The sequence below is a fragment of the Pseudopodoces humilis genome, chromosome 9, assembly GCF_049639895.1.
Source record: "Pseudopodoces humilis isolate 2021_Gansu_Grassland_sample_001 chromosome 9, ASM4963989v1, whole genome shotgun sequence".
Classification (NCBI taxonomy): Eukaryota; Metazoa; Chordata; class Aves; order Passeriformes; family Paridae; genus Pseudopodoces; species Pseudopodoces humilis.
Window position 1 is genome coordinate 22,161,030 of NC_142208.1, and position 25,331 is coordinate 22,186,360.

At 52.8% G+C, this 25,331-nt stretch overlaps 2 protein-coding genes across 4 annotated transcripts; both read right to left on the reverse strand.

Moving 5' to 3' along the window:
- Nucleotide 1: 1 nt before the first annotated feature.
- On the reverse strand, nucleotides 2-19,435 carry ABCC2 (ATP binding cassette subfamily C member 2). The gene is made up of 32 exons (XM_014250430.2): nucleotides 17,540-19,435; nucleotides 16,831-17,004; nucleotides 16,253-16,378; nucleotides 15,095-15,229; nucleotides 14,573-14,695; nucleotides 14,184-14,239; nucleotides 13,743-13,974; nucleotides 12,928-13,115; nucleotides 12,203-12,380; nucleotides 11,473-11,727; nucleotides 10,934-10,999; nucleotides 10,331-10,468; nucleotides 9,841-9,987; nucleotides 9,498-9,586; nucleotides 9,347-9,409; nucleotides 9,025-9,151; nucleotides 8,685-8,861; nucleotides 8,415-8,582; nucleotides 7,819-8,005; nucleotides 6,840-6,972; nucleotides 6,311-6,416; nucleotides 5,856-6,075; nucleotides 5,243-5,397; nucleotides 4,126-4,281; nucleotides 3,829-4,028; nucleotides 3,082-3,208; nucleotides 2,532-2,633; nucleotides 2,288-2,431; nucleotides 1,891-2,049; nucleotides 1,486-1,652; nucleotides 936-1,130; nucleotides 2-510 (listed from the first exon to the last, which is right to left on the reverse strand). The coding sequence occupies exons 1-32, from the start codon at nucleotides 17,579-17,581 to the stop codon at nucleotides 381-383; spliced, it is 4,665 nt and encodes a 1,554-aa protein (XP_014105905.1). The 5' UTR covers nucleotides 17,582-19,435; the 3' UTR covers nucleotides 2-380.
- Nucleotides 19,436-19,604: 169 nt separating this feature from the next.
- Nucleotides 19,605-25,275, reverse strand: CUTC (cutC copper transporter). Of its 3 annotated transcripts, none has more exons than XM_014250546.2 (9): nucleotides 25,197-25,275; nucleotides 24,806-24,877; nucleotides 24,676-24,735; nucleotides 24,328-24,526; nucleotides 23,080-23,115; nucleotides 22,555-22,688; nucleotides 21,930-21,957; nucleotides 21,421-21,526; nucleotides 19,605-20,861 (listed from the first exon to the last, which is right to left on the reverse strand). In XM_014250546.2, exons 2-9 carry the CDS (start codon nucleotides 24,866-24,868, stop codon nucleotides 20,750-20,752), a joined length of 738 nt encoding a protein of 245 aa, XP_014106021.1. In that variant the 5' UTR covers nucleotides 24,869-24,877; nucleotides 25,197-25,275; the 3' UTR covers nucleotides 19,605-20,749. The 3 variants fall into 3 exon arrangements, with proteins under 3 accessions (XP_014106021.1, XP_014106019.2, XP_005520707.3); XM_005520650.3 differs by having other exon boundaries at nucleotides 19,607-20,861; nucleotides 24,328-24,537; nucleotides 25,197-25,269; XM_014250544.2 differs by lacking the exon at nucleotides 24,676-24,735 and having other exon boundaries at nucleotides 24,328-24,537; nucleotides 25,197-25,269.
- Nucleotides 25,276-25,331: the final 56 nt, after the last annotated feature.

Below are 25,331 nucleotides of genomic sequence, written 5' to 3' on the forward strand. Positions count from 1 at the left end.
ATTCTTAAACTGTAAATTTTATTTCATAACGCTAAAGTATCTCTCAGGTAGATTCACCTGGCATGGTGAAGTACAAAAACTAAGACCACCCCCACTGGATGTCATGATCTCCCTGCCTGGCAGATGGCTTTTACCCTCTATCCTGGAATAAGTTATGCAGCTTCAGACCCTTATGTGCAGGCAGGCATAATGTGGTAGCAAGGTTAACAGCCCACGCAAGTCCAGATGCTTGTTCTGGGCAAGCACAGAAGCCACCCTCTTTGCTTCCCTGCTGCAGCGGGGACAGTTCCTGGGCAGCGTGGCTGTGGGAGACACCAGTGCCTGCTGGGTGAGTGGCAGCAGGAGGAGCTGTCTCACACCCCCAGCCCCTGCAGCACTGCCTACAGGGCCGTGGTTTCTGTAATGGCAATGCCGGCGTCCTTTGCCATCGCAGAGAAGACGCCCTGCTTCACGAGCAGCTCCTCGGGGCTGTCGAATTCCACAATCTGCCCAGCATGCAGCACCATCACCCTGGCAGAAGGGAACAAAAGGCTTCAACTCCCAGGCTCCAAGTGGATAGCTCTGCTGGTGCCAGCACTGCAGGCCCACCAGCCCTCACTCCTAAACCACTTCATGTGGTTCCCCTCTCAGCAGTGGTGAGGCCACAGCCCTCCTCCTCCCTGTGTTACGGGTCACATATAAGGTGTCAACAGCAAATGCTTCTATGGTCTGTTGCTGTAACGAAGGATCCCAAAAAATATTTCTCCCACAAAGGCGTCACTACTATCCTATCCTTACTATCCTTCTGTTCTCTTCACCACTGTAAATTACTGCCCCAGGCCCTGCATCTACCCCTGCCCCTTTGGCTGCATTCTTGCTTAGCTGCTGTCCACCTCTCACCCCATCTGGAGTCCAGATCCCCGTTCCCTTTGCTCTGCAGTAGCGTCCCACAGTACCTGTTGCTGTCCATGATGGTGTGGAGGCGATGTGCGATAGTAAGGACAGTGCAGTCGGCAAACTCACTCCGGATTGTTGTCTGGATTAAATGATCAGTTTCCAGATCTACGGCTGCTGTTGCTTCATCCAGGATGAGGATCTTGGCTTTGCGGAGAAGGGCCCGGGCCAGGCACACCAGCTGCCTCTGCCCAACACTGGGATGAGATGAAGAGCATGAGTTACTAGACCGACTCCAGGGGACCTTCTGCAAGCCTACTGCATCTCGCTGCTCTGAGCCCAGCACTGTCCCTGGCCTTTCCCTGCTGACCATCTGCCACCCTGAGCATCACGTGCCTCAGCGTCTTACTCTCTGGGCCAGCACAGAAGGCTTGGTTCACACTAGCTCCCTAAGACCCCTGACTCCTCAGCCATTTTCTTCCATCTTCACTTCCCAGAAGCTTCTGTGCACCATCCCTGGACAGCCACTTTCCTGGAGGCTGCTTTTCCAGACTGGTCCCTGAGATCTAGAGAAGGGAGGGGAGCTGGGCCTGCATCTACTCCTCTGCTCACCTCAAGTTCTCCCCTCCCTCGCTCACGAGATGCAGCAGCCCCTCAGGAAGGCCTTGCACATATGTCTTCAGGTGAGCCAGCTCCAGGGCCTTCCAGACCTCCTCGTCTGAGTACTGGTCAAAGGGGTCCAGGTTCATCCGCAAGGTTCCAGTGAAGAGCACGGGGTCCTGCCAGAGACGGCATTGTGTTCAGCCCTATCACAGCCATTTAGCAGGGGCAATGGCTCCTGGCCTTCAAGTGTAGCCAGATCCTGCTCACACCACTGCCTGCAGCTGGCAAGGGATGTGGAAACAGCCTGCTCCCAGGCCTTTGGCACGTCCACAGCACCCAGGGACACACTGAGGCCATGCAGTGCCTGCAGGTGCTGTGCAGCAGTGGGATGTAGAAAGGTGGGGATCAGCTCACTTGGGGGATAATGGTGAGGTTGTTGCGCAGGTCATGGAGGCCAATTGTTGCTATGTCCACATCATCGATGATGATCTTCCCTCCAGCCGCCTCCAGCACCCGGAACAGGCAGTTGGTGAGGGAGGATTTTCCAGCCCCGGTCCGGCCCACAACCCCAACCTGTGGAAGCAGCTTTTTAGACCAGCTGACAGGGCTGTAGAATACAGGGCAGATGCTCTCAGTCTGCTGGGCCTTCCTGCCCTTACCATCACTCAGACTGTCTGCTTTGGTTCTTTTCCTGCAGCTCAAATCCCCAGGAGCCACATCCCATCACCATCCCACCCCAGGGCACGGACTGAAGCCGAGGAGAAGAAACTTTAACAGAGTCTCTGTAAAGAGCATAGTGAGGGCAGAGAACCTTCTCAGTGCTCCCAATATTACAGGTGATCCCCTGAAGAACCAGGTCCAGTTCAGGTCGGTAGCGAACTTTGTAATCAATGAACTGGATCTCTCCTCTGCTGGGCCAGCCACGTGGTGGACGCTTTTTTGTCACCCATGGAGCCTGGGGGAGGGCACAGGAGCATTAGGGGGGGTTCACTCTGTGATGCTAACTAGCACCAAGCTGTGCAGCAGATGTTTGCCCAGAGCCCTGGGTTCCTCACCTCATTCTTCACCTTCATGTACTCATGGACCCGCTCCACAGCCACAATGTTTGTCTCCAGCTCCGAAGATGTCCGCACCAGCCAGTTCAGTGTCTGGGTCACCTGCATGGCAGAATCAGAGCATGCAGAACTCAGTGGCACCCACAAACAACCATGTCCCACCTCGGCCCAGGGAATCATCCTGGGATCCTGGGTACGAGCATACCTGGCCCTCCTAATGCTCCACTGCCAAGGCACAGCCCACCTGTCCTCAGCCTTTCAAAAACTTTGCTGCAGCATCTGTGATCCACAGCAGGGCCATATTCCTCCCCCTGGCAGGAAGTATCCCACTCACACTGGGATGGATATGTGCTTCTCTGGCTCTATAGGCACTCCCCAGGTGATGGGACACCCCAGATAATCCCATGGACACCCCAGATAATCCCATGGACACCCCAGATAATCCCATTTCCAAGGATCAGACCTGGTGGCAAGGCAGCATCCTGCCACCAGCCCAGAGCTCCCAGAGACAACCCTGTCCTGGAATGAGAAAATGTTTTCAGTGACTCACATTGAGAGCGGAGGAGACAGAAAGACCCACAATGCCGCCCTCCAAAGTGCCCTTTGCAATTACTGCCAGAAGTGCAGAGAAGAAGACCACCAGGCTCCCAACGAACTCCAGACGGATGGCCAGCCACCTGCACCAGGAGAGGGCAGCTGAAGGGCAGTGAGAGAGGCAGGAAGGCATCTGCCTGTGCCCAACTCAGAGCCCACCAGTAATAGCGGCACTGCACCAGCATTCCTCACACCCAGCCATGGGCCCAGTGCTGTGCACACAGCACACAGTGGTACCTGTACATAGCAGGTTCATTTATGTCAGTCCACGACTCACACATAACCTCCTGTGCTGGTAATGCCATGTATCAGAAGAGCCCCAACCATTCAACCCTCATACACCGAAATAGTTTACCAGTAAGATTCAAAACCAGAAAGTGTCTGCATCGTGCTCCTGCTGGGCCTGGAGGATCACCCTCTTTCCAGAACTCACCAAGAGCATCTCAGCCCTTGACTGCACAGCTCACCCTGCCCAGCCTCTGGACACTTCGTAGGGGGGCATACTCTGGCTGTCAAAATCACCCTGAAGTGTCCCATTGTCACAAATGGTGCCCCTATCCTAAACCGCCCCGGTACCTACACAGACCCACAATGCTGAGATCAAGAGGGAGGACTGCAGGATCCCAGGGACCTCTCTTGGGACCCAGAAGCCCCTGGGCAGAAGTGCTGCAGGCTGTTCTGTGGCATAAGTAGTAAAACTCACCTATTAGATATTATCCAGGAATAAACACTTTTCTGATTTATGTCCATGGTGATCTCATTTTGCTTCAGGAACCGTTCTTGGTGTCCATAGGCCCGGATCACAGAAAGGCCTGACACTGTCTCACCAAAGTGGGAGTAGATGGGAGACCTGGTGACAGAGTCTAGACGCCTTAGCTGGCGTGACGTGGAGACATAAAAGCGCTGAAACGAGGGACACAGCTTGGTTACCAACACAAAGCCCAGCAGCCAGGAAGATACTGCTCTCAGCAGATACTTCACTCAAGGCCCAGCTACTCACCAGCACAAAATAGTAGAAGATGCTCAAGGGAACGATAACGACAGCGAAGAATGGAGTGGCCAGGCAGATGACAATCAGTGTGCTAATGATGGCCATGAAACAGGAGAGCCAGCTGCGGAAGGACATGGGAATGGTCTCATCTACCGTGAAGATGTCCTGGAGATATAAAAATGTATAGAGAAGCAGTCAGTGACCCCAGGGAGATAGAGAAGCCCCAAAGGCCCCACACATACAGGGTTCCTACACACTCCTGTGGTAACACAGTGCCAGACACTTGTAAAATATCAGATGATCCTGAATTGGTGTTGTGGTCACAACCTCATTTCTCAGCTTGGGAACAGCTGAGTTAACAGAGAAACTTCCTAGAATATTCCCCTGTTACACAGACCAGCTTTAAGAACTGCATCTTCATCAGGACCTAGGATGCAGGAGCAGTAATTGAAGCAAAAAGGGGGACAGGGTAAACTCCAGGTCCATGCAGGTGCAGCCACATCTCCAGCTGGTCCTCATCCATCTCCTAGCCAGGCACCACATACTCCCTCAACTCAGAGTAAACCCAGGCCCATAGGCCTAATTTTAAGAGAAATTTTTATTCCCAAAAATCAAGAGATGGTACCAAAGGAAGAAGTGGAGTAGCAGCACACTCAAAATTGCCTGTTTGTATTTTCCCTCCTTTCTCATTTTCTCTTTGTTTTTGACCTTCACTTAGATAGAAAAGATTTAGATTTTGCTGGAGGTCTATAACCACAAGGACTTCTCATTGTGGGACATGAGTTCTAGGCTCTTACCTCTCTTAGTAATCTACTATGGACCCTCTCTTTTTCTCCACATCCTACTTACCCAGGTGACCCCAAACATAACACAGTATCCAGGTGTAAGCTCCTCAGAACTGAGCAGAGGAGGTAACAACTTCCTGCCACACTGTCTTTCTAGTATAGCCCAGGATGTGGTTTGGCTCACGGTCAGCCTTGCATCCACCGTGTCCTCCTGGTCCCTTCCTGGCCCTTACCTGGGCTCAGCTGTGCAGCGCTCAACAGGAGCAGGGTTATGCCACTACCCAGCGCTCTGCAGATGTGGTGGAACAAGCACCTTCTCCGTGTTGGGTGCATCCTCTTACCCTGGCAAACCTGTTGACGATGCGGCCGGTGGGGGTGGTGTCGAAGAAGCTCATGGGCGCGCGCAGGATGTTGCTGAGCAGCTGCTGGTGCATGACGCGGGAGGCTCGCATGGTGCCCTGCACAGACAGCATGGTTGCGAAGAGCAGGAAGATTGCTGCAAGGAGAGCACGGGGCTGTCACCAGCTCGTGGGTGACACTGGGCCCAGGCACCCTTTGCCTTTATAGACATGCATCAAGCCAGAAGCTCCGCAGCGAGCCTCTGGGATAATCCTGCATCCCACCTCTTGGGAGGCCTCAGCAACTGTGTCCCAGCACAAGGGAGGAACACTAACCCCACTGGAAAGCCTTGGGCCCTAGCACTATGTCTAATCTGATTAAGGAAAATTATCTTAAACTGAGGGGCAACACAGACTTGGAGCAATTTGTGCTGCTTTCAGACTGGGATGTGTCCACAATTCAGCCACGAACCACAAGGAAGGCAGCAGCAGGCAAATGAACAAAATGCTGGTTCCTCTGCTCCTTAATGCACAGCTGGCTGAAGGCCTTGCAAGTCATATCCCTCCTGGACCACACAAACGAGGTGAGTGGGAACTGCTGTCCTCCCACACTCACCTTGTCCCACCCCCAGTGCCCCAAAGACACCGATCCGCAGGTCCCGCCGCTGAGGGGGATAGGTCTGGTTCTCATAGCGCTTCGAATCGTCCGTCCAGTCACTGAGCCACAGGTTGGATCCCAGGTAGGAGACGTATTGTCCAACGTAGCCCATGACAATCCAGAAGGAAAAGCAAAAGCCAACAGCATGCAGGTACCGCAGGTACATAGAGAACTTCACCTGTGCACCAGTTGAGCCCATCAGACCGCAGGCAATGATGCCCAGCACAGCCTCAGGACCCCACCTTGCTGCCCACAGTGCTCCCCTCCACCAGCCCCAGGCAGCTCTGTCTCCTGCATGTCTCTTGGGTGTGGTGTGGCCACAGGCAGCCCACACCAGCTGCTCTGAGCCACAGTCAGGGTCTGGCAGCATTTAGCCAGGACAGCACAGTGCTTCACCCCTCCATCCTCCTTACCCTGCCAGTTTCCACAGCTTCTTTCTCAATCAGTTGCTGTCCCTTCAGCTTCTTTGGGGGCTCCTCCTGGGCTGCCTTCTGGGAACTGGTGCTCTTTTTACTAAGGCTGCAGGGAGGTGATGAGTACCATTAGTTACCGGGTGTTGGATTGATCCCAATCTCCTGGGGGTCCACCCCTGTGCTCCACTGGGTCTTCAGTGGTAGTCCTCTGGAAAATAATGTCCTAACTGGGGCAGCTTTGAGTGAGCCTTGTGGAAGCACTAGGCATGTACAGCCATTAAATTAAAGCCTCATTCCCAAAAGCAGAACTAGCCATCAGCACGAGTTTCAGGGAAGACTGCAGAGTAAGGCTGTGGCACACTAGTGTGAGTAAAGGCAAAATCAGATGCTCCTGACCCAGAGCAGTTTGTGGTAGGAGCAGGCAGGGAGGCTTCCAGCTGGAACTCCCTAGGAAGCCCCCAGATCCCTGTATCCAAGGGAGCAGTGTGCAGGGCAGGGAAAAGAGCTGAAAGCTCAGGTCATGTCCCACCTGCGACTCAGTTTTCTCCGATGGATGCTGGCCTCTCGCTTCAGGGTCATAGTCACCACATCATCAGGACGCTCATCCATGCAAGGATCAATATCTTCATCAGCCTCCTCTTCATCCCCAGCTAAAGCAACAACTGCAAGCACAGAGATGAGGGAAGGTAGGGTCAGGCACTGAGGAAAGAGCAGATCCCATACACCACATCTCTGCTGCACTCAGCTTCATGCCATACCCTAGGCCTAGGCTGTGTCCTACCACCACATATCACACCTTCTCCAACCCTGCTGCAAGACCAGCACAGCAGGAGAAGGAAGAAATACATCATGCTGAAGGGAGATCTGAGAGGGGATATAGGGCTAAAGGCCTGCACAGAGGCAATCCCTGCTGCTGACTTATCCAGCACCACCGGCCAGACCTCAAGCAAAGATTTGTGCTAGTTTAGTAGGTGCAACATCTGTTAGGTCACATCACTCCAGCTCAGAAGCATCAACTTGAGCAGGTGGAGATGGGCCTTGTGAAGACATGCTGGGAATGGCCAGGCTGCAGCTGGACAACTGAGCCCTGCAAGGGTAAGCATCCACCTGACCTGACACCACTCCACCCCATAGCACTGGGGGACATGATAAAGATGAAATATTATCCAGTGAGATGTTTAGAACAAACCAAAGGATCTTTCTGACCCCAGCATCACAAAAATATGGAGCCTGCTGCTACATGAAATTTTGGGACCCATAATAAATGAACTAAAAAGGGAGTAAAAAATTTAAACCAGTCCTGTGCTGGATATTCAACATAATGTCTGAACCCAAATCTGAATCAGGAAGTTATTGTGCGGCTGACTGCCAAAAGCTGAGAAGGATTCACAGCAGCCACCATTGGTGCCTGGGCTGGATAGGGCCAGGTCAGGCTGACAGATCAGATCTTCATATTCCCAACATAAATGCACGGCCACTCTGTCACAGCCCCACTGTGCTCTCAGTACCTGCAGTATTTTCCTCTGAAACATCCTCCTCCTGCTTTCCATACAAGTTCAGGAACTGGGAAAAGGCCCCCTTGTTTGCAAGCAGGGTGCTGTAGGAGCCATGCTCAGACACTGCTCCTGCTGCCAGCACCACGATGTTATCAACCTGGGGCAGGAAACTGACACTGTGCGTCACCAAGATCCGTGTCTGCAACAAAGGGGTTGCAGGGTAGTGATCATCAGAGAGCCCCTCATCCCCAGCCATGCCTTTGCAGACTCTCCATCTCTCACTGGGGGACTTGTCTGCTTATCAGTGCCTGGCTGTGAGGACACAGGGTACCCCTCTCTTGAGGCCTCTCCTGCCTGCTGCAGCCCCATGTGAAAACTATGGGATTCCTCTCTGTCCTCAGGCTTCCTTGGAAAGCCAACACCACACCAGTGCCACGCCTGCCTGGCTGGGTGCTGGGTTGGAGGCTATGGGTACTCACTCCTGCCTGGCTGGGTGCTGGGTTGGAGGCTATGGGTACTCACTCCTGCCTGGCTGGGTGCTGGGTTGGAGGCTATGGGTACTCACTCCTGCCTGGCTGGGTGCTGGGTTGGAGGCTATGGGTACTCACCTTCTTTTGCAGCAGCCCTTTTGGGCCCAGCACGTGCTGGAAGAGGTACTTGCCCACGTGGGCATCCACAGCAGACAGCGGATCATCCAGGACGTAGATGTCTGCATTGCTGTACACCGCTCGGGCCAGGCTGACCCGCTGCTTCTGGCCCCCACTCAGGTTGATTCCCTGGAAGGGAAGGACCTCCCTGGAAATGGGGCTGGCACAGGGCAACAGCTCTGACCTCTGCTGCAGGTGCTATCGCAAACCCACAGTGCCCAGGGCTGATACCTTCTCTCCAATCTCTGTCTGGTCACCTGCAGGCAGCAATTCCAGGTCTGGAAGGAGAGCGCAGGCCTTGATGACCTGCTGATACCTGGCTTCGTCCACTTCTGACCCGAAAATGATGTTGTCTTTCAGTGTGGCATTCTGGATCCAGGCCTGCTGGGGGACATAGGCCAGGGAGCCCTGGAAGGAGAGACAAGAACAGCTAGCTGTCAGAGATCAGCTGCCTGCAGTCACTGACACCTCCTGCAGCCTGTTCTTCCCCTGGGCCACCACACTGGGACAGTACTGCCCTACTTCCTGCTGAGCCCCCAGGCAGCCCCGTGCACCAGTTGGCTCCTCTCACCTGGATGTTGATGTGTCCCTTGATATTCTCCATCTCCCCAAGCATGGCTGACACCAATGAAGATTTGCCTGAGCCCACAGCCCCCACCACAGCCACCAGGCTCCCAGGTGCGATGTCCAGGGTGACACTGCAAAGACATGAGGGCTGAGGAAGCAACACTGCCAGGTCACCCCTCAGTTCCTGTGTGGCACTAGCACAGAGCAGTGTCTCTGGGACACTCATGTCTAGCAGCACTGTGAGAGGTGATTGCCCTCCCCAGTTAATAACACAGAAAGCCTCCCCCTCCCCACTTCTCTGCCCCGATGTGGCTCAGAGCACTCACTCTCTTATGGCAGCGTTGCCATCCTGCTCCCAGGCAAAGGTGGCCTCTGAGAAATGCACAGCACTGCCTGGCAGAGAGACATGTCCCTCAGAGAGGGGAAAGCCCAGGGCTGAGCCAGCCTGAGACCCACAGGGATAATCTGGAGGTTCACCTGCCTTCAATGGGGTTGTGGTGGATTGCTGAGGTGTCCAGGTCTTCTCCACTCAGGTAGCGCTCCAGCCTCGCAGTTGACACGTTGGTCTGCCATGGTAGAAAGGGGATGAGGATGGTACATGGGCATGGGGCAGGAGCCCCATAAGCAGAGCACCACATCACAATGCCCACCCAACCTCTGGGCCCCAAACCTGCGTTATGCATGTGAGTCCTGTCCCACCCCACTACAGCAGAGTCCTGTGCACTGACCCCTGGGGGTCCATCACACATGAGCCCCATGTGCTGGTTTGGACAGAGGTCATAGGATCCCCCTACACGCCCTGCCCTATGTGAGGCCTGACCTGCACCAGGGAGGAGATGACCATGGGCAGTGTGGACATGGGGAAGCGCAGCACATTGAAAAGGGAGATGGCAGTAAAGGCCTTCTGTGCATCCAAGATGTTGCTCTCATCCACAAGCACATAGACACCAAAGCTTGCCAAGGAGACCTAGGACAGATAGCAGGGAAAGCCACCATCAGTGTGTTTGTGTGCAGCCCAGACCCTCACACTGCCCCAAGGCCTCAGCAGTGCCTCTGTGCTGGGGACCTGTTCCCCTCTTGCTTCCGTTCTCCTTTGGGCCGCATTTCACCACCCTGATGAGACCCCTTTCCACCACAGCTCTCCTGCCAGCAGCCAGAACCATAATCTCTATCGCAGGCACCCACCAGCCAGCCCCTTCCTCGCTGCAGAAACACTCCAGCTGAGGTTCCAAATATTTCCCATCCCCTTGGACACAGCCCAGCCCCAGCTCAAAGGAAGGTACACCCTCCCCAGGGCTGTTGTCACTCACCAGGGAGGGGGCACACGTGAACACGAAGACAGACACTGACTGCAGGTAACCGAAGTTCACCAAGTTCTTGAGCTCAAGTGCCCGGATCTCATTAACTCGCTTCTCAAAGGAGGGCTCCCAGGCAAAAAGCTTCAGGATCTGCACAATGAGCAGGGTGAGCAGATGCTGGCCTCACAGGAATGCTCACCTCCACACTGGGCTCACTGGTGGCCAGCACCTCCATCACCAGCTCCTGGCTTGGCCACTGCATCTCCCCTCTCCTGTCCTGCTTATAGCATTTCCCCACTGCACTCCCACTCCCTCAGTCTCAGCTTACAGGTCACTGCCAGCTCCTCTGCCACAATGCCACTACCACAGCCATCTAGGAAACACTCAGAAAAACACTTTTTCAGCTCCCAAGCCTTAGTCCAAGTATCCAGAGATCCTCCCCAACCAACTTTAGAAAAGATGAGGCAGCCAAGGGAATTATTGAGACCCAGGCACAGGACCCTTAAGCTAGACTAACACCAGTGCTGTAGGGTTATACATGTGCTGCCTCCAGGTACAGTGCACCAAGAAGAGGGGTGCAGCAGCTGCCTGGAGAATCTCCACTCCACTGCTCACCTTGATTCCATTCAGGATTTCAGTCATTATTTTCATGCGTCCATCCTTGTTCTTCATGTTCCTCTCCTACAAACAGAAGAGCCAGACATCACGTAAGCAAACAGCAGCTTCCCCTTGGAAATACATCTGGGCTGCCACAGGGAAGGGAAGGATGGGCTCCACAGCCCAGAGAAGTCATCCCACAAATTTGAGCCTGTGGCTCTGGACAAGCTGGGGTAAAACACCACCCTGCTATCAGGTAGAAGCTAAAGCTTTATCTTACAGTTGGAAATATCTCATTTTTAGCCCTCAAGGCTGTGCCCAGTCTGGTTCAAGTTCAGCTGTGATGGTAGAACAGATCTCACCTGTCTCCTACTCATGGTAGCTGATCACCTCTTGCTCAGGCTAGAGACACCCCCAGCCCAAGTGAGATCAACTTCATTGGCTGGGAAAGATCCACAGCATAAAAGCAAAGGGTATGGAGTGTGGAAAATGAGGGAGGGGAGCAACAGTGGGGTTGGATGTGGAAGAACAGGGAGGATATTGCACCCACCACTGACCTGAATGGTTTTGGCCTTGGCAACCAGGAACGCATTTATGGGGAGGAGCAGCACCATGGTTGCAATGCCAGCCAAGACAGAGGGGCCCAGCTCTCCCCAGAGGAAGATGATGGACAGGATAATTTGCAGGGGGGATGACCACAGATGGTGAATAAAGTTGGCCAGGTCCATGAACCTCTGGGCATCAGCTGACATCAGATTAACAGTCTCTCCCACCGTGGATTCCTTGCGGGTGGCTCCGGACATGGTGAGCGACTAGAAAGAGAAAGCACAGTCAGCACAGGCCAGCCTGGGAGCAGCCCTGCTGCCAGCAGCATGGCTCAGAGCAGGAAATTAGCAGACCAGGCTGAAACCACTTCTGGGTTTGCTCCTGGTGCCTCTGTACTGGCCACCAGTGCTCTCCTCACTGCCTGCACACCTGGAACCACTGGATGCTGGTTGCAAGGACAAACACCCCTGTGCAGGAAGCCTATTGGCCCCTGTCCCAGGTGTTGCAGTGCTCTGAAAAGAAACCTCCCTTAGCCTCTGGTAGCTGTCAAACACAGCAGCAGCACCCAGGCCCCAAGCAGAACTAGGGCTCACAGTGCCCTCAGTGCTGGGTGGGTGTCCCCCAAGCTCTGCCTTCTGAAGAGGAAAGTGCACACACCCCAGATGGGACAGGCAACCAATGATTTTATCCACAGCCCAGCTTGAAGGAAGCCAACAGGGACGATGACAGGACCATACAGACCTTCTTGTAGATGGCAGCAATGAGACTGGCTCGCACATTTATGCCAAGCTGGAAGCACAAGCTGAAGTGCTGCTGCAGGCAGAGGGACTGGATCAGCGACGTCAGGAACAGCAGGATGGCATACAAATAGCCTTGCCAGGCAAAGGAATCCTCATCTGACACAAAGGCAATCAGCAGCCTGGTGGGGAAAGAAGCTCATTAGACACACACCCCAGTGAGAGAGAGCCAAGCAGGATGCTCCAAGTGAATGCAGGGAGAGCATCCTCACAAGGGTGGTGAGCAAAACCCTGCCCCAGAGAGTTGGCTCGATGGTCAGCAAGCTGGGAACCCTGTTCTGCCAGAGACACGGCAGAGTGTCTCTAATGTAAGATCATGCACAGAGACTGTGCTGCTCTGCAAAACAAACTGGGGAGGCCCTGCTGGGCTGAGCTGCACTGACTCATGGAGGGCCACAAAAAAGAGGTGGGACTGTCTCCAGGGAGGGAGCAGGTGACAGGACGCAAGAGAGCAAGATATTACACATAAGAGCTGGCAGCCAGCTCAGATCAGGTCTTTGTTAAACTGTATCCCAGCACATTCTCCCATTTTTGGTGAGGGCACAAAATGTCCCCAGGGTCTGTGGCTGGGAGAGGCACACACATATAGAGATGGTGGGGTTGGATACAGTGCACACACTGGGAGGTGGTGGGCTGGGTGCAAAGTCAGGACAGAGACAAAGGACTCACTTCAGCAGCTGGGGGCTGACAAACACAAGTGCATCATGCACCAACTTGAATGCCACTGCTAGCAGGAGATTCCGCTGGAAGGTCTTGCCCAGGGTTTTCATCAACCAGCCCTTGGGGTAATCCTTGGGAGGGCCTGAGTGATTGTCATCTCCCTTCTTCTTCTTCTTCTTCTTTGGCTGCTTCTCCTCCTAGAGGGAAGCCCACATAGAAGTGAGGGAGCTGGCTGTGCAGGCATCCTGCATCTGGAAGGATGCCTCAGGGCAGCACCTCACAGACCCCAGACCAGGTATCCTGAATGAAGCCTTAGCTTTAGCTCCTGTCACATTCCCTTTCACTGACCCCTGCTTATGTCATACACACCCTGGACTAACACCTTCTCTTTTGTACCAAAGACAATTGTTAAAACCCAAACCAGCTTGAACCTCTCAGGTTAAAAATCAGGCAAACATTGTGAAGAATCTGAGGCCAGGGGTGGTCACAGGATGATGTTCACTCTGACCTCATTGATGGCAAGTATCTGAGGTAGATAGACATAAGGGAATGGCTTGTACTGTAGATTTGAGGGTGGTTCCTGTCTTTATGTAAGGCAGAAAAAGATGGAGACTTTGTCGGTCTCTCAAAATATGGGGATCTGCCAAGGACATGACAGGAAGACCCTGTCATGGGTTCCCCTATCCTTGCCCATGGTCCTGCAGGATCAAAGAAGGGAAAACTCAGCAAAGAGAGCTGCAGGGAGATGAGGTGACCCTACTCTCCCTGAGGTTGGAGCTGGACGTCTCCGTCTCACACAAGGCCAAGAGTAGGAATGGATTTACCAGCACCAGGATGTCTTGACTCTGGGCCTTGCTCATGCTGTTCCCATAGTCTGGGTCACCTTCCCGGCGTCTCTTCTTGCGTTTCCGTTTCTCCATTTCTGCTCTGGCCTTCTGCATCGAAGTCTTCATGTTCTTCTCAAAAGCAGTGTAAAGAGCCTTTGTCTTGTCTTTGTCTTGCAATTCCCAGACATCCTCTATCTCCAAAGGCTTGCGATAGCCCTTGAAAACAGTGCTGTGGGACAAATAAATCCCACAATACTTGTTGGAGACTCCTTGCTGCAAATGCAGAGCTTTCACACCTGTCCTGGTCCCAGGCTCAGGCTGCACAGGCTGTACCCAATGTGGTGCCTCTCCCAGGTAACTCCAAGCAGCCTGTGCTGCAGGCTCCCCTGAGGCATCCCTGCATTTTGCCAGCCTGACCTCCCTCAGAGCCCTGCTCACCTGCTGTACCATTCGAAGGTGATGGAGCTCAGGACGGAGGCTGTCACCTCTGGGTTCTATGGTACAAAGCAAAGGGGGTACTGAGAGATTCTTTATGCTGGGGGATGGTTTTGACAAAAGCTGATTTAGCATCCCCCAGCCATTAAAAGGAGCCTCATAGGTTTCAAACCATGCCAGCTACAGGCCCAGAAGCCTCAGCTCAGAGCCAGCAGCAGCCCACCCTGGACACACATGCAGATGCCCCATGCTGCAGGCTCCAGCTCTTGCTGGGTCCTGTGCTGAAGTCCTCAGGTCTTCCCTAGGAGCCTGGAGCCTGCATGGAGCCTGCCCTGCCCCACACAATGCTCAGGATGTGGTGCCCCAAACCCACTCCCATGTAGTCCTCACACCTTCTTTGTGATTTCCTTTGTTTCTGGGGCAATATCGGAGAAGCCTGAGACAAGGAAGAGCAGCAGTTGGAGTCCGTAGGAGATGAAGAAAAGGATAAACCGTGGCAGGTCAGAGATCGGTTCCTGCAGAAATTGAAAGGCCAGGGTTGCTGCTGGGAGCTGTCTCAAGGCCTCTGGTACTCAGAGACAAGATCCATCCCCTGGCTAAGCCAAACAGAGCAGTGCAAAACTCGCTCTGAGTCCTGGATCAGCTTCCCTTTACCACTTCTCCCTGCTTCTCCCTGACCTCCTCCCATGTTTAAGGGAAGAAATTAGTCCTGGAGGGCTTATACTTCCTCAAAGAGACAGGATGAATTCAAACAGCAATTGCTTCTCAGGTCTTTTCTGGTTCCCTAAGGTCCCCAGGGCAGCTGGGACCTCAGTGACACCACAAAGAGCTTGTCAAGAGAAGAGTATGAAGAAGCTTTCTTTGGAAACAGAACAAGACCATGGGGAAGCACAGAGCTTCCTGTCAAACCCAACCTGCAGGGCTTTCCGGACGAGGGACTGGAATGGCAGTATCCCACAGAGAAGGGACAGTGTCCAGAAGCAGAAAAGCACCCCTGAATCTCTGCACAAGCAGAAGCGTCGTGCATCGTGGATCAGCAGGACCATGATCTGGGGGAAAGAAAATCAGTCAGAGCTGCAGGACTAGGTCTGGCTCTAAAGGTGGCTTTGGAGCATGTGTCCTGGGATGTCAGCACACATGATCTGCTGGGATTCACTGCCTTGGGTACCCTGAACACACCATCAACCCTTCATAAGCTTCAGAATTAATTATATGGGGCAAAGGTTTATTTCTGGAAGACATAAGATCAGGTTTGAATGTACCCTCACATTACAGCAGGGCACTATTACTCTTTCTGGCTGTTGTCACTCCAGATTCTCAGACATATCAAGCCATGAGGGGTCACACCCTGTCTCCTGCACCTTGCCTCCAAACCTGCAACTGAACCCAGATCACGTTCCAGCAGTACAGCCTCTCTGGGCAGTCCCCTTGCCTTATCATCTCACATGGATTCTGCATATGAAACTAAATGACATGACAAAATAAGAATGAAAGCAAATGAGGGTGCTATTTTGCTTTTAAGTGCAGCTCTTGAGCATTTGTTAAGACTGTTAGAATACCCTATGTCTCACACAAGATGTCTGTAACTTTCATGCACATATTCCATCAAGCCAATAGCCACTAGGTCCCCTTTAGCCAGCTTTCTCCTCTGGGCATCCCGTGGTACTTCCTGGCTCTGCACAAAACCGAGCAGCAATGTTTAGGAAGCTGGGAGACATCAGAGCAGCAAGCCATGGTCTGATGTTCACACTGCAAAATCAGTCCTGTGAAACCCACACTGCTCCTAGTAAAGGTTTTGTCAGAGAGCTCAGCTACACTTGCAGGCATTGAATCATCCCAGTTTTAAGGATAACAGCAGTTACAGCAGTACATCCAGGCACCTGCCCTCAACATATCTCCCTCATGCACCACCCATGCAGGTTTGGGGCTAGTCCTACCCAAATTCCAGGCTACCCTTCCCCTGTGGACACAGCTTCCCACTGATCTCTGTGCTAGAGAAGTCTTGTGCTGCTTGGTGCTGCAGTCTCACCCTATCCCTGGTGACACACTGACGTTCATGACTGAGTCCTTACCCAGGTGACGATGTACAGGCTGGGGTTGGTGTATTGGACAGCTGGCACAGCATCCTGCTCAGCATCCTCTACAAAGGCCAGGGCCAACCCCGCCACTGCTGTCAGCATCAGCAGAACAGCCAGCACCTGCAGGGAGAGAGGGCCAGCCCATTGTGGACACTGAGAACCACTGGGAGACAACAGAGTTTGGCATAAAATACACCCATACATCCATACACCCTTTTCAACCCAGACTGAGCCTGGGAGAGCTTTCAACCCTGTGAATGTGCCACAGTTCCACAGGAGCACTGCCATCATTTTAAATCTGGAAGATAACAGCCCACAAGACGAGAAGCCCCAATACACACTCTGCCCTCGCTCCCAGTGCATTCCTCCCTGTTACACTGTCCCAGATATTCCTCCTGATGGACTCCCCCTTACATTTCTGTCACAGATGGTCCCCTATCCCATTGCTCCTTCTGTCCTACACTCCTCATCTTTCCATCCCACACCTAACTGTAGCAGAGTCTTTCCACTCATACCACTAACACCTCAGGCTGCTCCAGCCTGTCATCTGTGCCCCTTAATCTCCACTCTACCTGTTTGATGATGTAGAGTTTGGTCACAGAGGATTTCTTGGCCCTGGATTTGCACATGGGCAGGAGCTGCCATGGGGCCAAAATCCAGAAGAAGCCAAGGGGTACCCAGACCAACACAGTCTGCTGGAAGCACACAGGCAGGTCAGCATCCGGACGAGCAAGGTAGGAATCATTCTGGAGCAGCAAGGACAGAACACCAAGTCACTCATGATGGCTTGACTCTCACTTGGCACACAGGACAAGAGACAACACTCCTATAGGTCCTGCCCACCCAGCTCCACCCCACTGCATCCCCCCTTCAACACCCACCCTCCTGGCCGAGTATTTCAGCACTCAGCCAAGGTCTGAACGATATCCCTATTCCCAGCTCTCTGCCTGAATGTGGGATGGCCATCCCTTGTTGGAGCCAAGCCAGCAGAAGCAGCTGAAGCCAAATCATTCCCCAGAAGTCCATACAGGGTGTCCTGTGTTCCCGGGGGGGCGAAAACAGGACAGAGCTCAGGTGCCATTGCCTCGGTGTCTGGTGAACACCATGCAGGCAGTGCACAGCACTCGGTGCCGTGGCACTCCTAGATAAACCCCAGAACCTCTGCTGACCACTGGCAGTTGGGTCACTGGCAGGACAAGCTATGAGCCTTGGAATCCACAGCTCTTCCCCAGGAGAACAGTCAAGGACAGAACAGACAATGGGGATAACACAGCCACTCACCCAGAAGACGGAGCCGCAGAACTTCTCCAGGGCTGCTGACATAGCTCAGGGGAGAAGAAACGGCAGCTCCTTCCTCTCGCTCTGCCCAGCTGAGAGACCTGAGCAGATGCTTGGGATAAAAGTCCCCCCACACCCTCAAGTGGTCTTGGGACAAAACTCCTGATGACACACAGTTATTTATTAACTCGGTGCTATTGCACAACCCCACAACCCAACGCAGTGACCAAAAGGGCTAGGGAAGCTGCACAGGCCCAGGAGAGGGGAGGAGAGGAAAACACAAGAAAGAGATCAAAGGGGAGATACAGGAAAGTCACAGAGTCACTGCAGGACACCACAGCCATTGCTCATAAACCATAGACTTGATCAGTGCACACCAACAGACACAAACTCACCTGGACCTGCTAAAGACATCACTTTGATGCAACGGACCTCTCTGGTGAGAAGACTGCTGAATGCCGACAAAAAGACCAGCAACAACAGCTGGTCCCACAGTGGCTGCTGCCCCCTGGCAAGGGGGCCCATGACACCAGCAGTGCCCCACACTTGGGGATCTGCAGTGTCTGGCAGCTGAGCTGACCACACGCACTGCTCTGAGTCCTCAGGATCTGGGTTCCTATTACTAATTTCCAGCTTGAAGAGCCTAAAGATTTTCCAAACCACTTTTGCTTTTTTCTTTCCCACACGTCCATGTTGTCTGTGTTATGGCAGCTGGTTGACTGCAAAACCCCAAAGAGACTTTGAATCTTCATTCTAAAGTAACCCCCAACATCTGAGACAGAAAGAGGATGATTCCTGAGGAGAGTGATTGCCACTGAATCCTTGTTGCTTAGAAAGGCCTAGGTGTGACAGGAACATGTGGGGATGGTGCTACTAAGGCTGGAAATGGATTTGCTTTATGACGTGTGGTCTTGAAGAACAAAAAGGGGATATAAAGGTAGATAAAAGGGGACAGTAGGGTGACTGCAATGATTGTGCTGTCTCATTGTACACAGAGTTACAAGATAACTCAGAAGTCAAGGGTGACACAATGAGTAACTGCTCAGGAAGCATCAATACCAAAGAAAGGCTCAATGTCCAACTCAGTGGTTAATTATTAGCAGATTTTCTGATTAAATTCACGTGTTTTTGTAAATAAAACTATTCCTAGTGCCAGGTCCAGAACCAATACACTGCTCATGAGAGCAGTAAACTGATACAATGAGTAAGAAGTGAATGGAGCAGTTACTCAGCCCTTCTCCATCTGGACTGCTGATGTGATTCTTCTTTCTACACTGGCACAGGTGTTCTCTAGCCTTGCTCAAAACCACTTGTAGCACTGCTGCCAAGGTGGCCACTTATGACATCTTCCTATATAATGCCCTGTCCCATTGCTTGTCTCAGTTTTTAATACAGGTCACAGCTCATCCTCACCCTGTCTTTGGTCTCTCACTCAGAGTTGAAGCCCTAAGTACAGGGTTCTGCTCTTTTTGATATTCAGAGCAAGCATAACCCACTTTCTCTATCCTCACACCCTCCTAAAAACCCACAAAGCTTTACTGTCCTTCAGCTCCTTCCATAAATCTTCCTCCACTAAAATACCCAGAAAACATTCACTGAGACCAAGATAATGAAAGTAGTAGCACGTCTTTGGCCAGCAATATCGGTTTCCCCTGTGCTCCCCCATCTTTATGCATCTATTGTACAGCATAACTTTTCAAAACTAGGCATTGATTTGTGCCTGTCTCACACAGGGTCTGGTCCAGAGGTCTCTGCCAGGCACTCGACCAAATTCCTCCAGCACTCACTGCTCTGAACGATTTGCTTTTCTGCCTTGTCATGCTCTTACCTCATGTTTTTGAACCTGTTTTTGAGGTAGCTGGGTCAGCAGAATATTCATCTAAATTGAGCTATCAGTATCATAATCATGGCCATGACTCCTGAAATCAACACAGGTCATGAACTCTTAAAGTGGGTATTCTAAACTCTTATTAACCATAACCACAAATTATGTGATTATATGACTATGCAGTCATTCCTTCCCAGCTCCTGTTAAGAACTTAAGTTCCCAAGGTGCTTTGGGAGACATCAATACCTCTGGGACAAAACTGAATGTGAAAATTGTGAAAAGATGGATGTAGTCTTTAAAATGAAAATATGTAGTCTTGATGGTAGGTTTGCAATAACGTGATTCTATTTAAGGTGACAAAGGTGCTGCCACCTTGTCAAGTATCACATTTTTTCCATACATCCTCACAGGCTGTAAGCTATTGCCAAGATATTGGGAAGAGAAATCTGTACCCTGCATTTGCTTCCTGAAGTCCACTATCTCAGCTGAGGGAGGGATTATCTTCAGCTTTGTGATCTTTCACAGAAGAGCAGGTAACAAGGAGAGAGGTGCTTTACCTCTCAGATCTCTACTCTTCTAATGAAAATTAAAATCTTTCACTGGGTATTTTACAGAGTAACTGAAATGAGTCTGAGGCTTCAATCCTGAATAGGCAGCAATGACCTAACAGACACATTCCCCAAGCACTGTCTGGAAAACAAGCAGTTTATGCTTTATGTTGGGACAAGGACCTGGAAACTCCCTTAGGAAAAGCAGCTTGTCCTTCCAAGAAATCTCATCATACACCACCCTTGCCTCCAAGCACTGAGGACCTACAGCCCAGGATGTCTCACAGCTCCCTCACCTAATCAGTCAGGTGCTTCTCACTACTTACAGCTGCTGCATTGCTAAAACCCACCTATCCCACTGGCCTTGTTTCCCAGCTGTGGCTATGATGTTCCTCATCCTGGTATTCTGTGTGTGATTATATTCTCTGGCACAGCAGGGTCCTGATTAATTCAGGCTATGCAACATGGGTCACTGTCTGACCCAAAAACATAAATAAACTCTAGAAAAGCACAGCAAGAGGGGGGGCAGCTGCAGTGTTTATTTGACAATCACATGCAGTGCTACACAATTCAGTCCCCCTACCTGCTCGCCTCCCTTCCTCCCAAATGCTGCCAAACAGCTGTTGCTGCAACATCTGGGAATGAGTCCTTTTATTTTAAATGGCCAACCTAAGTTTCCAGGCCAGGGACTTCAGGGGAAGCCAAGGGAAGAGGTGTCAGGCTTCATCACCTAGTGCACATCCTCTGCAGCCTGAGGACGGAAGCAGTACCCATCTGTCCGTGTGCCAGGGCAGACCCTGGGCTCTCAGCGTTCTTGTCCCAGCACGGTGCCATCCACTACAGAATGTTCTTGGCAATGGCGTTCAGGGTCCTCACTTTGGCCACATCTGCCACCTTGATGGAGTACTCGGGGGCAGAGAAGGACGCTCCCATGGCAACGTTGGGATTTCTGTCAGGAAAACCAGTGATTAGTGGTGATCTGCTGGTGATACAGATGAGTAAGATCCACCAAGAAAAATACTCCCATATTTCCTGTAGCTTCAGCATTGGCCAAAGATGGTGCCACCCAAACCAAAGATGGGACAGTAATAGAAAGAACAATAATCCAAAGGAGTGTAGACCTATGGGCAAATACAATCCATTCTTGACTCATTTCTCAGAAGCACATCCCACTGGCTTCCCAAATCTTACATTCTTATGTTAAAAGTCTAAGAAAACTACACCACAACCTGCCTTCCCAAGTGCCCTCAAAACTCCTAAGGCAGCAGTAGCAAGAGAAATGTCCCAAGGCTCTGCTTCTGCATGGAACTCCTGTCCATGTGAGGAGCACTGCTGGATTCATGCACTGCAGAATACAATGTCAGGCACCATGATCCAAAATGTAAAAGCAAAACTAGCACTCAGGAAGCTGTTTGAAATTTCTGCCAGTTCTACAAACTCATGTTCACATTCATATAGGCTTTCCCTCACTGAGTTCTGCTAAAAAATAGACACAAATAATCAGTTACCTGAACTTCATCCCTGAGTCCCGAGCTGAGCGAGCAGAGCAGTGAAACTCAGAAGCGGTGGAGCCTTCCAGAATCCTCTGCAGGTTGCGCTCCGTGATGCCACCTCCTGGTGGGAACAAGCCCGATGTCACACACTGAGCAGATAACACTATTCCACACCTGACATCACCCGGGGACCTCACCACTAAGGGACAGGAGCCATATAAACTGAAGGGAAAAAACATCCCTTGGAACAACAGAGACCCAGGAACATGAAAAGGGATATGAGACGCCTTGGTTTATGTTCTCCTACAGATCTAGAGCTGTCCCCAAATCCAGGGAGCAATAGCTGCAGGGCTCTGTTGTCCCCAACAGGCAGCATGGTCTTTACTCACACCGGGACAGGAGCTGCTGCTCTTCCCAGGCAGCTGGCTCAGAAAGCCAGATCAGAGAGTGGATTCCAGGGCAAGAGGCTAGCAAGGAAAGGCTAGGGATTGCAGAACCTGGTACAGATGACAAAAAAACATTACCTGGCACTACCACAATTCTGCCCTTTGCCTGAAAAAAGAATAACACACGTCAATGATATTATCAAGGACTACATCCACACATGCATTTGTGAGGCAGCAAAGAAACCACACATGCAGCACATTCCATAAGCTCATGGATGTCACAATGTTTCACAATTTGTGTGCTTCACCCATCCTTTTTGTACTGTTCATGTTTTAAAATGAAAAATGGAAAAAACTTTCAGTTACTTTTCAGTTACAGCTTGGACAACCTGTCAGTATTCCCTCCTACCTCTCCATCCCACCTCTCAGGTACCCGTTGCACTTTCCTAAAAGGAAGTGTGAGAAACTTAGCAGGCACCTCATTCTGCTGTTTGCGTGGACTCATCACACCTGCTGTTGAAACCAACACCCGCCACCCCCCCTGAATCTGCAAGCAAGCACCCAACCAGTTTTTGCTGTGGGAGACTTCAGGACCCAGCTTACATGGACTTGGAAAAACAGATTAAATCTGTTGTAAGAGAGGGAAGGCAAGCACTCCTTGGCAGAAGTCCCTTGCAGAAATGGAGGACACCATAAAGCAGCTGCCTGCAGGCAGTGCCAGGGAGCAGCCACAGTAACCCAGGAGAGCACAGCAAACACTCACCTGCTCTGCAAGCCTCTTAATCAATGACAATCCTTCCAGTGCTGAGCTGTCACAGCCACTCGTCAACACCCGCTCAAACCCCAGGGAAATCAGGGTCTCCAGTGCCACCAGAGGGTCATGCACCATGTCAAAGGCTGAGGGACCAGAACAACAGCTCAGAAATCGCTCAGTTCATTGTGCTCAAACCCTGTCCCTCAGCCAACTCCCCCGAAGGCAGTGATAGGAAGGGTCCTCTGCTCACACCCTGGATTTACAGCTCCTGACTGTAACACTCCCCTTGCAGCAGTGCCAGGGCCACCATACTCAGCTGCTCAGACACCTCCTCTCTCACAGGGCAATGAGACAGCTCCTAAACCTGAGCCCCCTGGACCTTTGACCTTGTGGGGAATAGCACAGCCTGCAGAGCTTTCGCTCTCCAAAGAACAGCCAAAGAAGTTCAAGCTCAGCTCCCTTCCAGCCCCACCTTCCCCCAGCAGTGGGACACAGACTGGACCCTGCCCAGAGCCACTGTCCCTGGAAACTCACCGCGGTGAAATGTGACTGGCAGTGGACGACAGACGGCTGCAAAAAGAAGACATATGGTCAGTCAGGGCTGGCACAGAGTCCCTCATGCTAGAACCAGAAATATACACGACACAGCAGAGGGCAAAGGCTTCTCAAGCCATTCCTGGGGAGCTCAGAAGAGTCCCCATTCTTGCTGGGAACAATGCTGTTTATCCAGGTTTTTTCATGGGGAAGAGATCTTCTGCCCTTTGAGAAGGCAACAAACCTTTGTTTTTATGGGTAACACTAAAATTCCCCATCTCATCTGGAAAATGCAGAACCCTCATTCCCACCACAGACGACTTTCTCTGCAGGAAGGAAGTAGGGAAGTTGTATCATCTACCTGGGGAAAGGACAGGACCATTGGTCTTTGGAAGCAGGAGAGCTGATTTTTGTGATTTCTTTTACTACCTACAATTTCTGCTCTCAGACCACAGCAAACTTCACCAGAGGAGTTCTATTTACTGAGCAAAGCTCATTTATTTCTACAAAAAGATATCCACCTGGTCCCTGCCCTGGAAACAGCAGAGCACACGTTGGCCTAGTACAGCCAAGTCCTGGCAAGACCCTTTTCCTTTGCTGCGCTCCTTACAGCACATTCATCTTCATATGAGAACCTCAGCACCACATCACCAGGGAAAGGCCCAGCCCTCTTTAGCTTTGGCTGTAGCTCCCAATAAATATGCAGAAAGAAAAGGAATTTGCTTCCACATGTTTGTGGTCTGGACTAATAATCTCCCACTGCAGCTTCAGTAGCTTTCCACATGCTCACACCTCTCCCTTGTAATCTTTTCTCCCTGTGTGTTTTAAGAGAGAAAAATTAAGATGAACTGCCAGCTACACACAAGCCCAAAGTCCAGGAGATACATACCCTAGACACCTGTAGCAAAGGCATAAGGAAAAGAACAAAGGACAAAGAAAATGAGGGAGAGATTTCAACAGCTGAATGCCTCTAGAGCAGCTCACTTAAGTGTTCTTTGCTATTATGCCCCAGGTGGCCTCAAACTCTGTGTGAATGGCTTGGGGACTGTAGTCCTCTGTCCGCAAAGTTTTTAAACTACTTACTGTCTCACAGGTATGGCAGGAAATTAAATCTTAAAAGGTGTAAAGAGATGGCAAAACCGCAGACAGGATATGCAGACCAAAGCCCTCTGTACAGTTCTACGGCATCAGCCGGAACAGCACTACAACCCTGGCACAGCACAGAGCTCTGCCTGGAGGCACCCTCACCCAGCAGCGCCGTGCAGAGCTCCGTGTCGATGCGCCCGTCCTCGGTGAGGGCCCCGAACACCAGCCCGTCAGCACCGTGCAGCTTGGCCAGGCGGATGTCGGCTTTCATCACCTCCACCTCGCGGTCCGAGTACAGGAAATCCCCGCCGCGGGGCCGGATCATGACGAACACCGGGACCCGCACGCATTGCTTCACCACCTGCAGCAGCCCTGCCGGCGGGACAGGGCCGGCTCAGCACCCGCCGCGGCAGCTCCGGCCCCGCGGCGGGCGGGACGGGACCGGGCGCGGGGAGGGAGCCGAGCGGGACACAGGGGAGCGAAAGGAGACCGACAGGGAACGAGGCTCACCCATGCTCGGGGTGGTCCCTCCTTCCACGAGGCCCGCGCACAGCTCGATGCGCCCGGCACCTGCGGAGAGGCGCGTCAGAACCGGCCCCGCCGCGCTGTCGCCCCCTCCCGCGAGGCCCCCGAGCCTTACCTCCGCGCTCCGCGTTGACGGCGGACTCCACCGAGTCCACGCACACCTCCATGAGGAACCCATCGTCCATGCCTGCGGGACGGGAGCGGCACGATCACCCCGGACCGCCCCATGGCTCCCGCCCGGGCCGCACCGGCCCCGCCGCGGGCCCGCCTCGCTTCCGCCTCAGGCCCCGCCCCCCCGCCCGCGCTCCCGGGCCCCCCCCCTCGCGGCCCGGGCCCGCGCCGCTCGTTGGCGCGGGGGCGGGCGCGCGGGCGGGCGGAGGTGCGGGACGAGAGCCCGGCGCGCCCACGCCGGCGCGTGGCGCGTGAACGCCCCCCCCCCCGAGCGCCTCGGCCCCGCCCCCCCCGGCGCGCGGGCCCCGCCCCCGTCCCGCACGCGCCCTCATCACCTGTGCTGGCGTCGCGCGGGGGTCGCTGCTCTGCGCTGCCGGTCACGCGCCGCGCGATCGTCATGGCGACGGCCGGGCGGGTCCGGAAGTGCTCGTCCTGCGCTTCCGGCGGCGACACTTCCGGGGTGGCTCGGG

Bases quoted from the DNA above. Each gene is read 5' to 3' on its own strand.
- ABCC2 (XM_014250430.2), bottom strand. From the start codon at position 17,581: ATGTCAGCAGCCCTGGAGAAGTTCTGCGGCTCCGTCTTCTGG. The intron at 11,728-12,202 runs GTCTGTATGGTC...TTCTCTTTCTAG, and splicing joins TTGCTGCCATCTACAAGAAG to TCGCTCACCATGTCCGGAGC. The intron at 4,282-5,242 runs GTAAGAGGATGC...TTATATCTCCAG, and splicing joins TCGTCAACAGGTTTGCCAGG to GACATCTTCACGGTAGATGA.
- CUTC (XM_005520650.3), bottom strand. From the start codon at position 25,260: ATGACGATCGCGCGGCGCGTGACCGGCAGCGCAGAGCAGCGACCCCCG. The intron at 24,878-25,196 runs GTGATGAGGGCG...CCCGTCCCGCAG, and splicing joins CCCGCGCGACGCCAGCACAG to GCATGGACGATGGGTTCCTC. The intron at 24,736-24,805 runs GTAAGGCTCGGG...GCCTCTCCGCAG, and splicing joins CGTCAACGCGGAGCGCGGAG to GTGCCGGGCGCATCGAGCTG.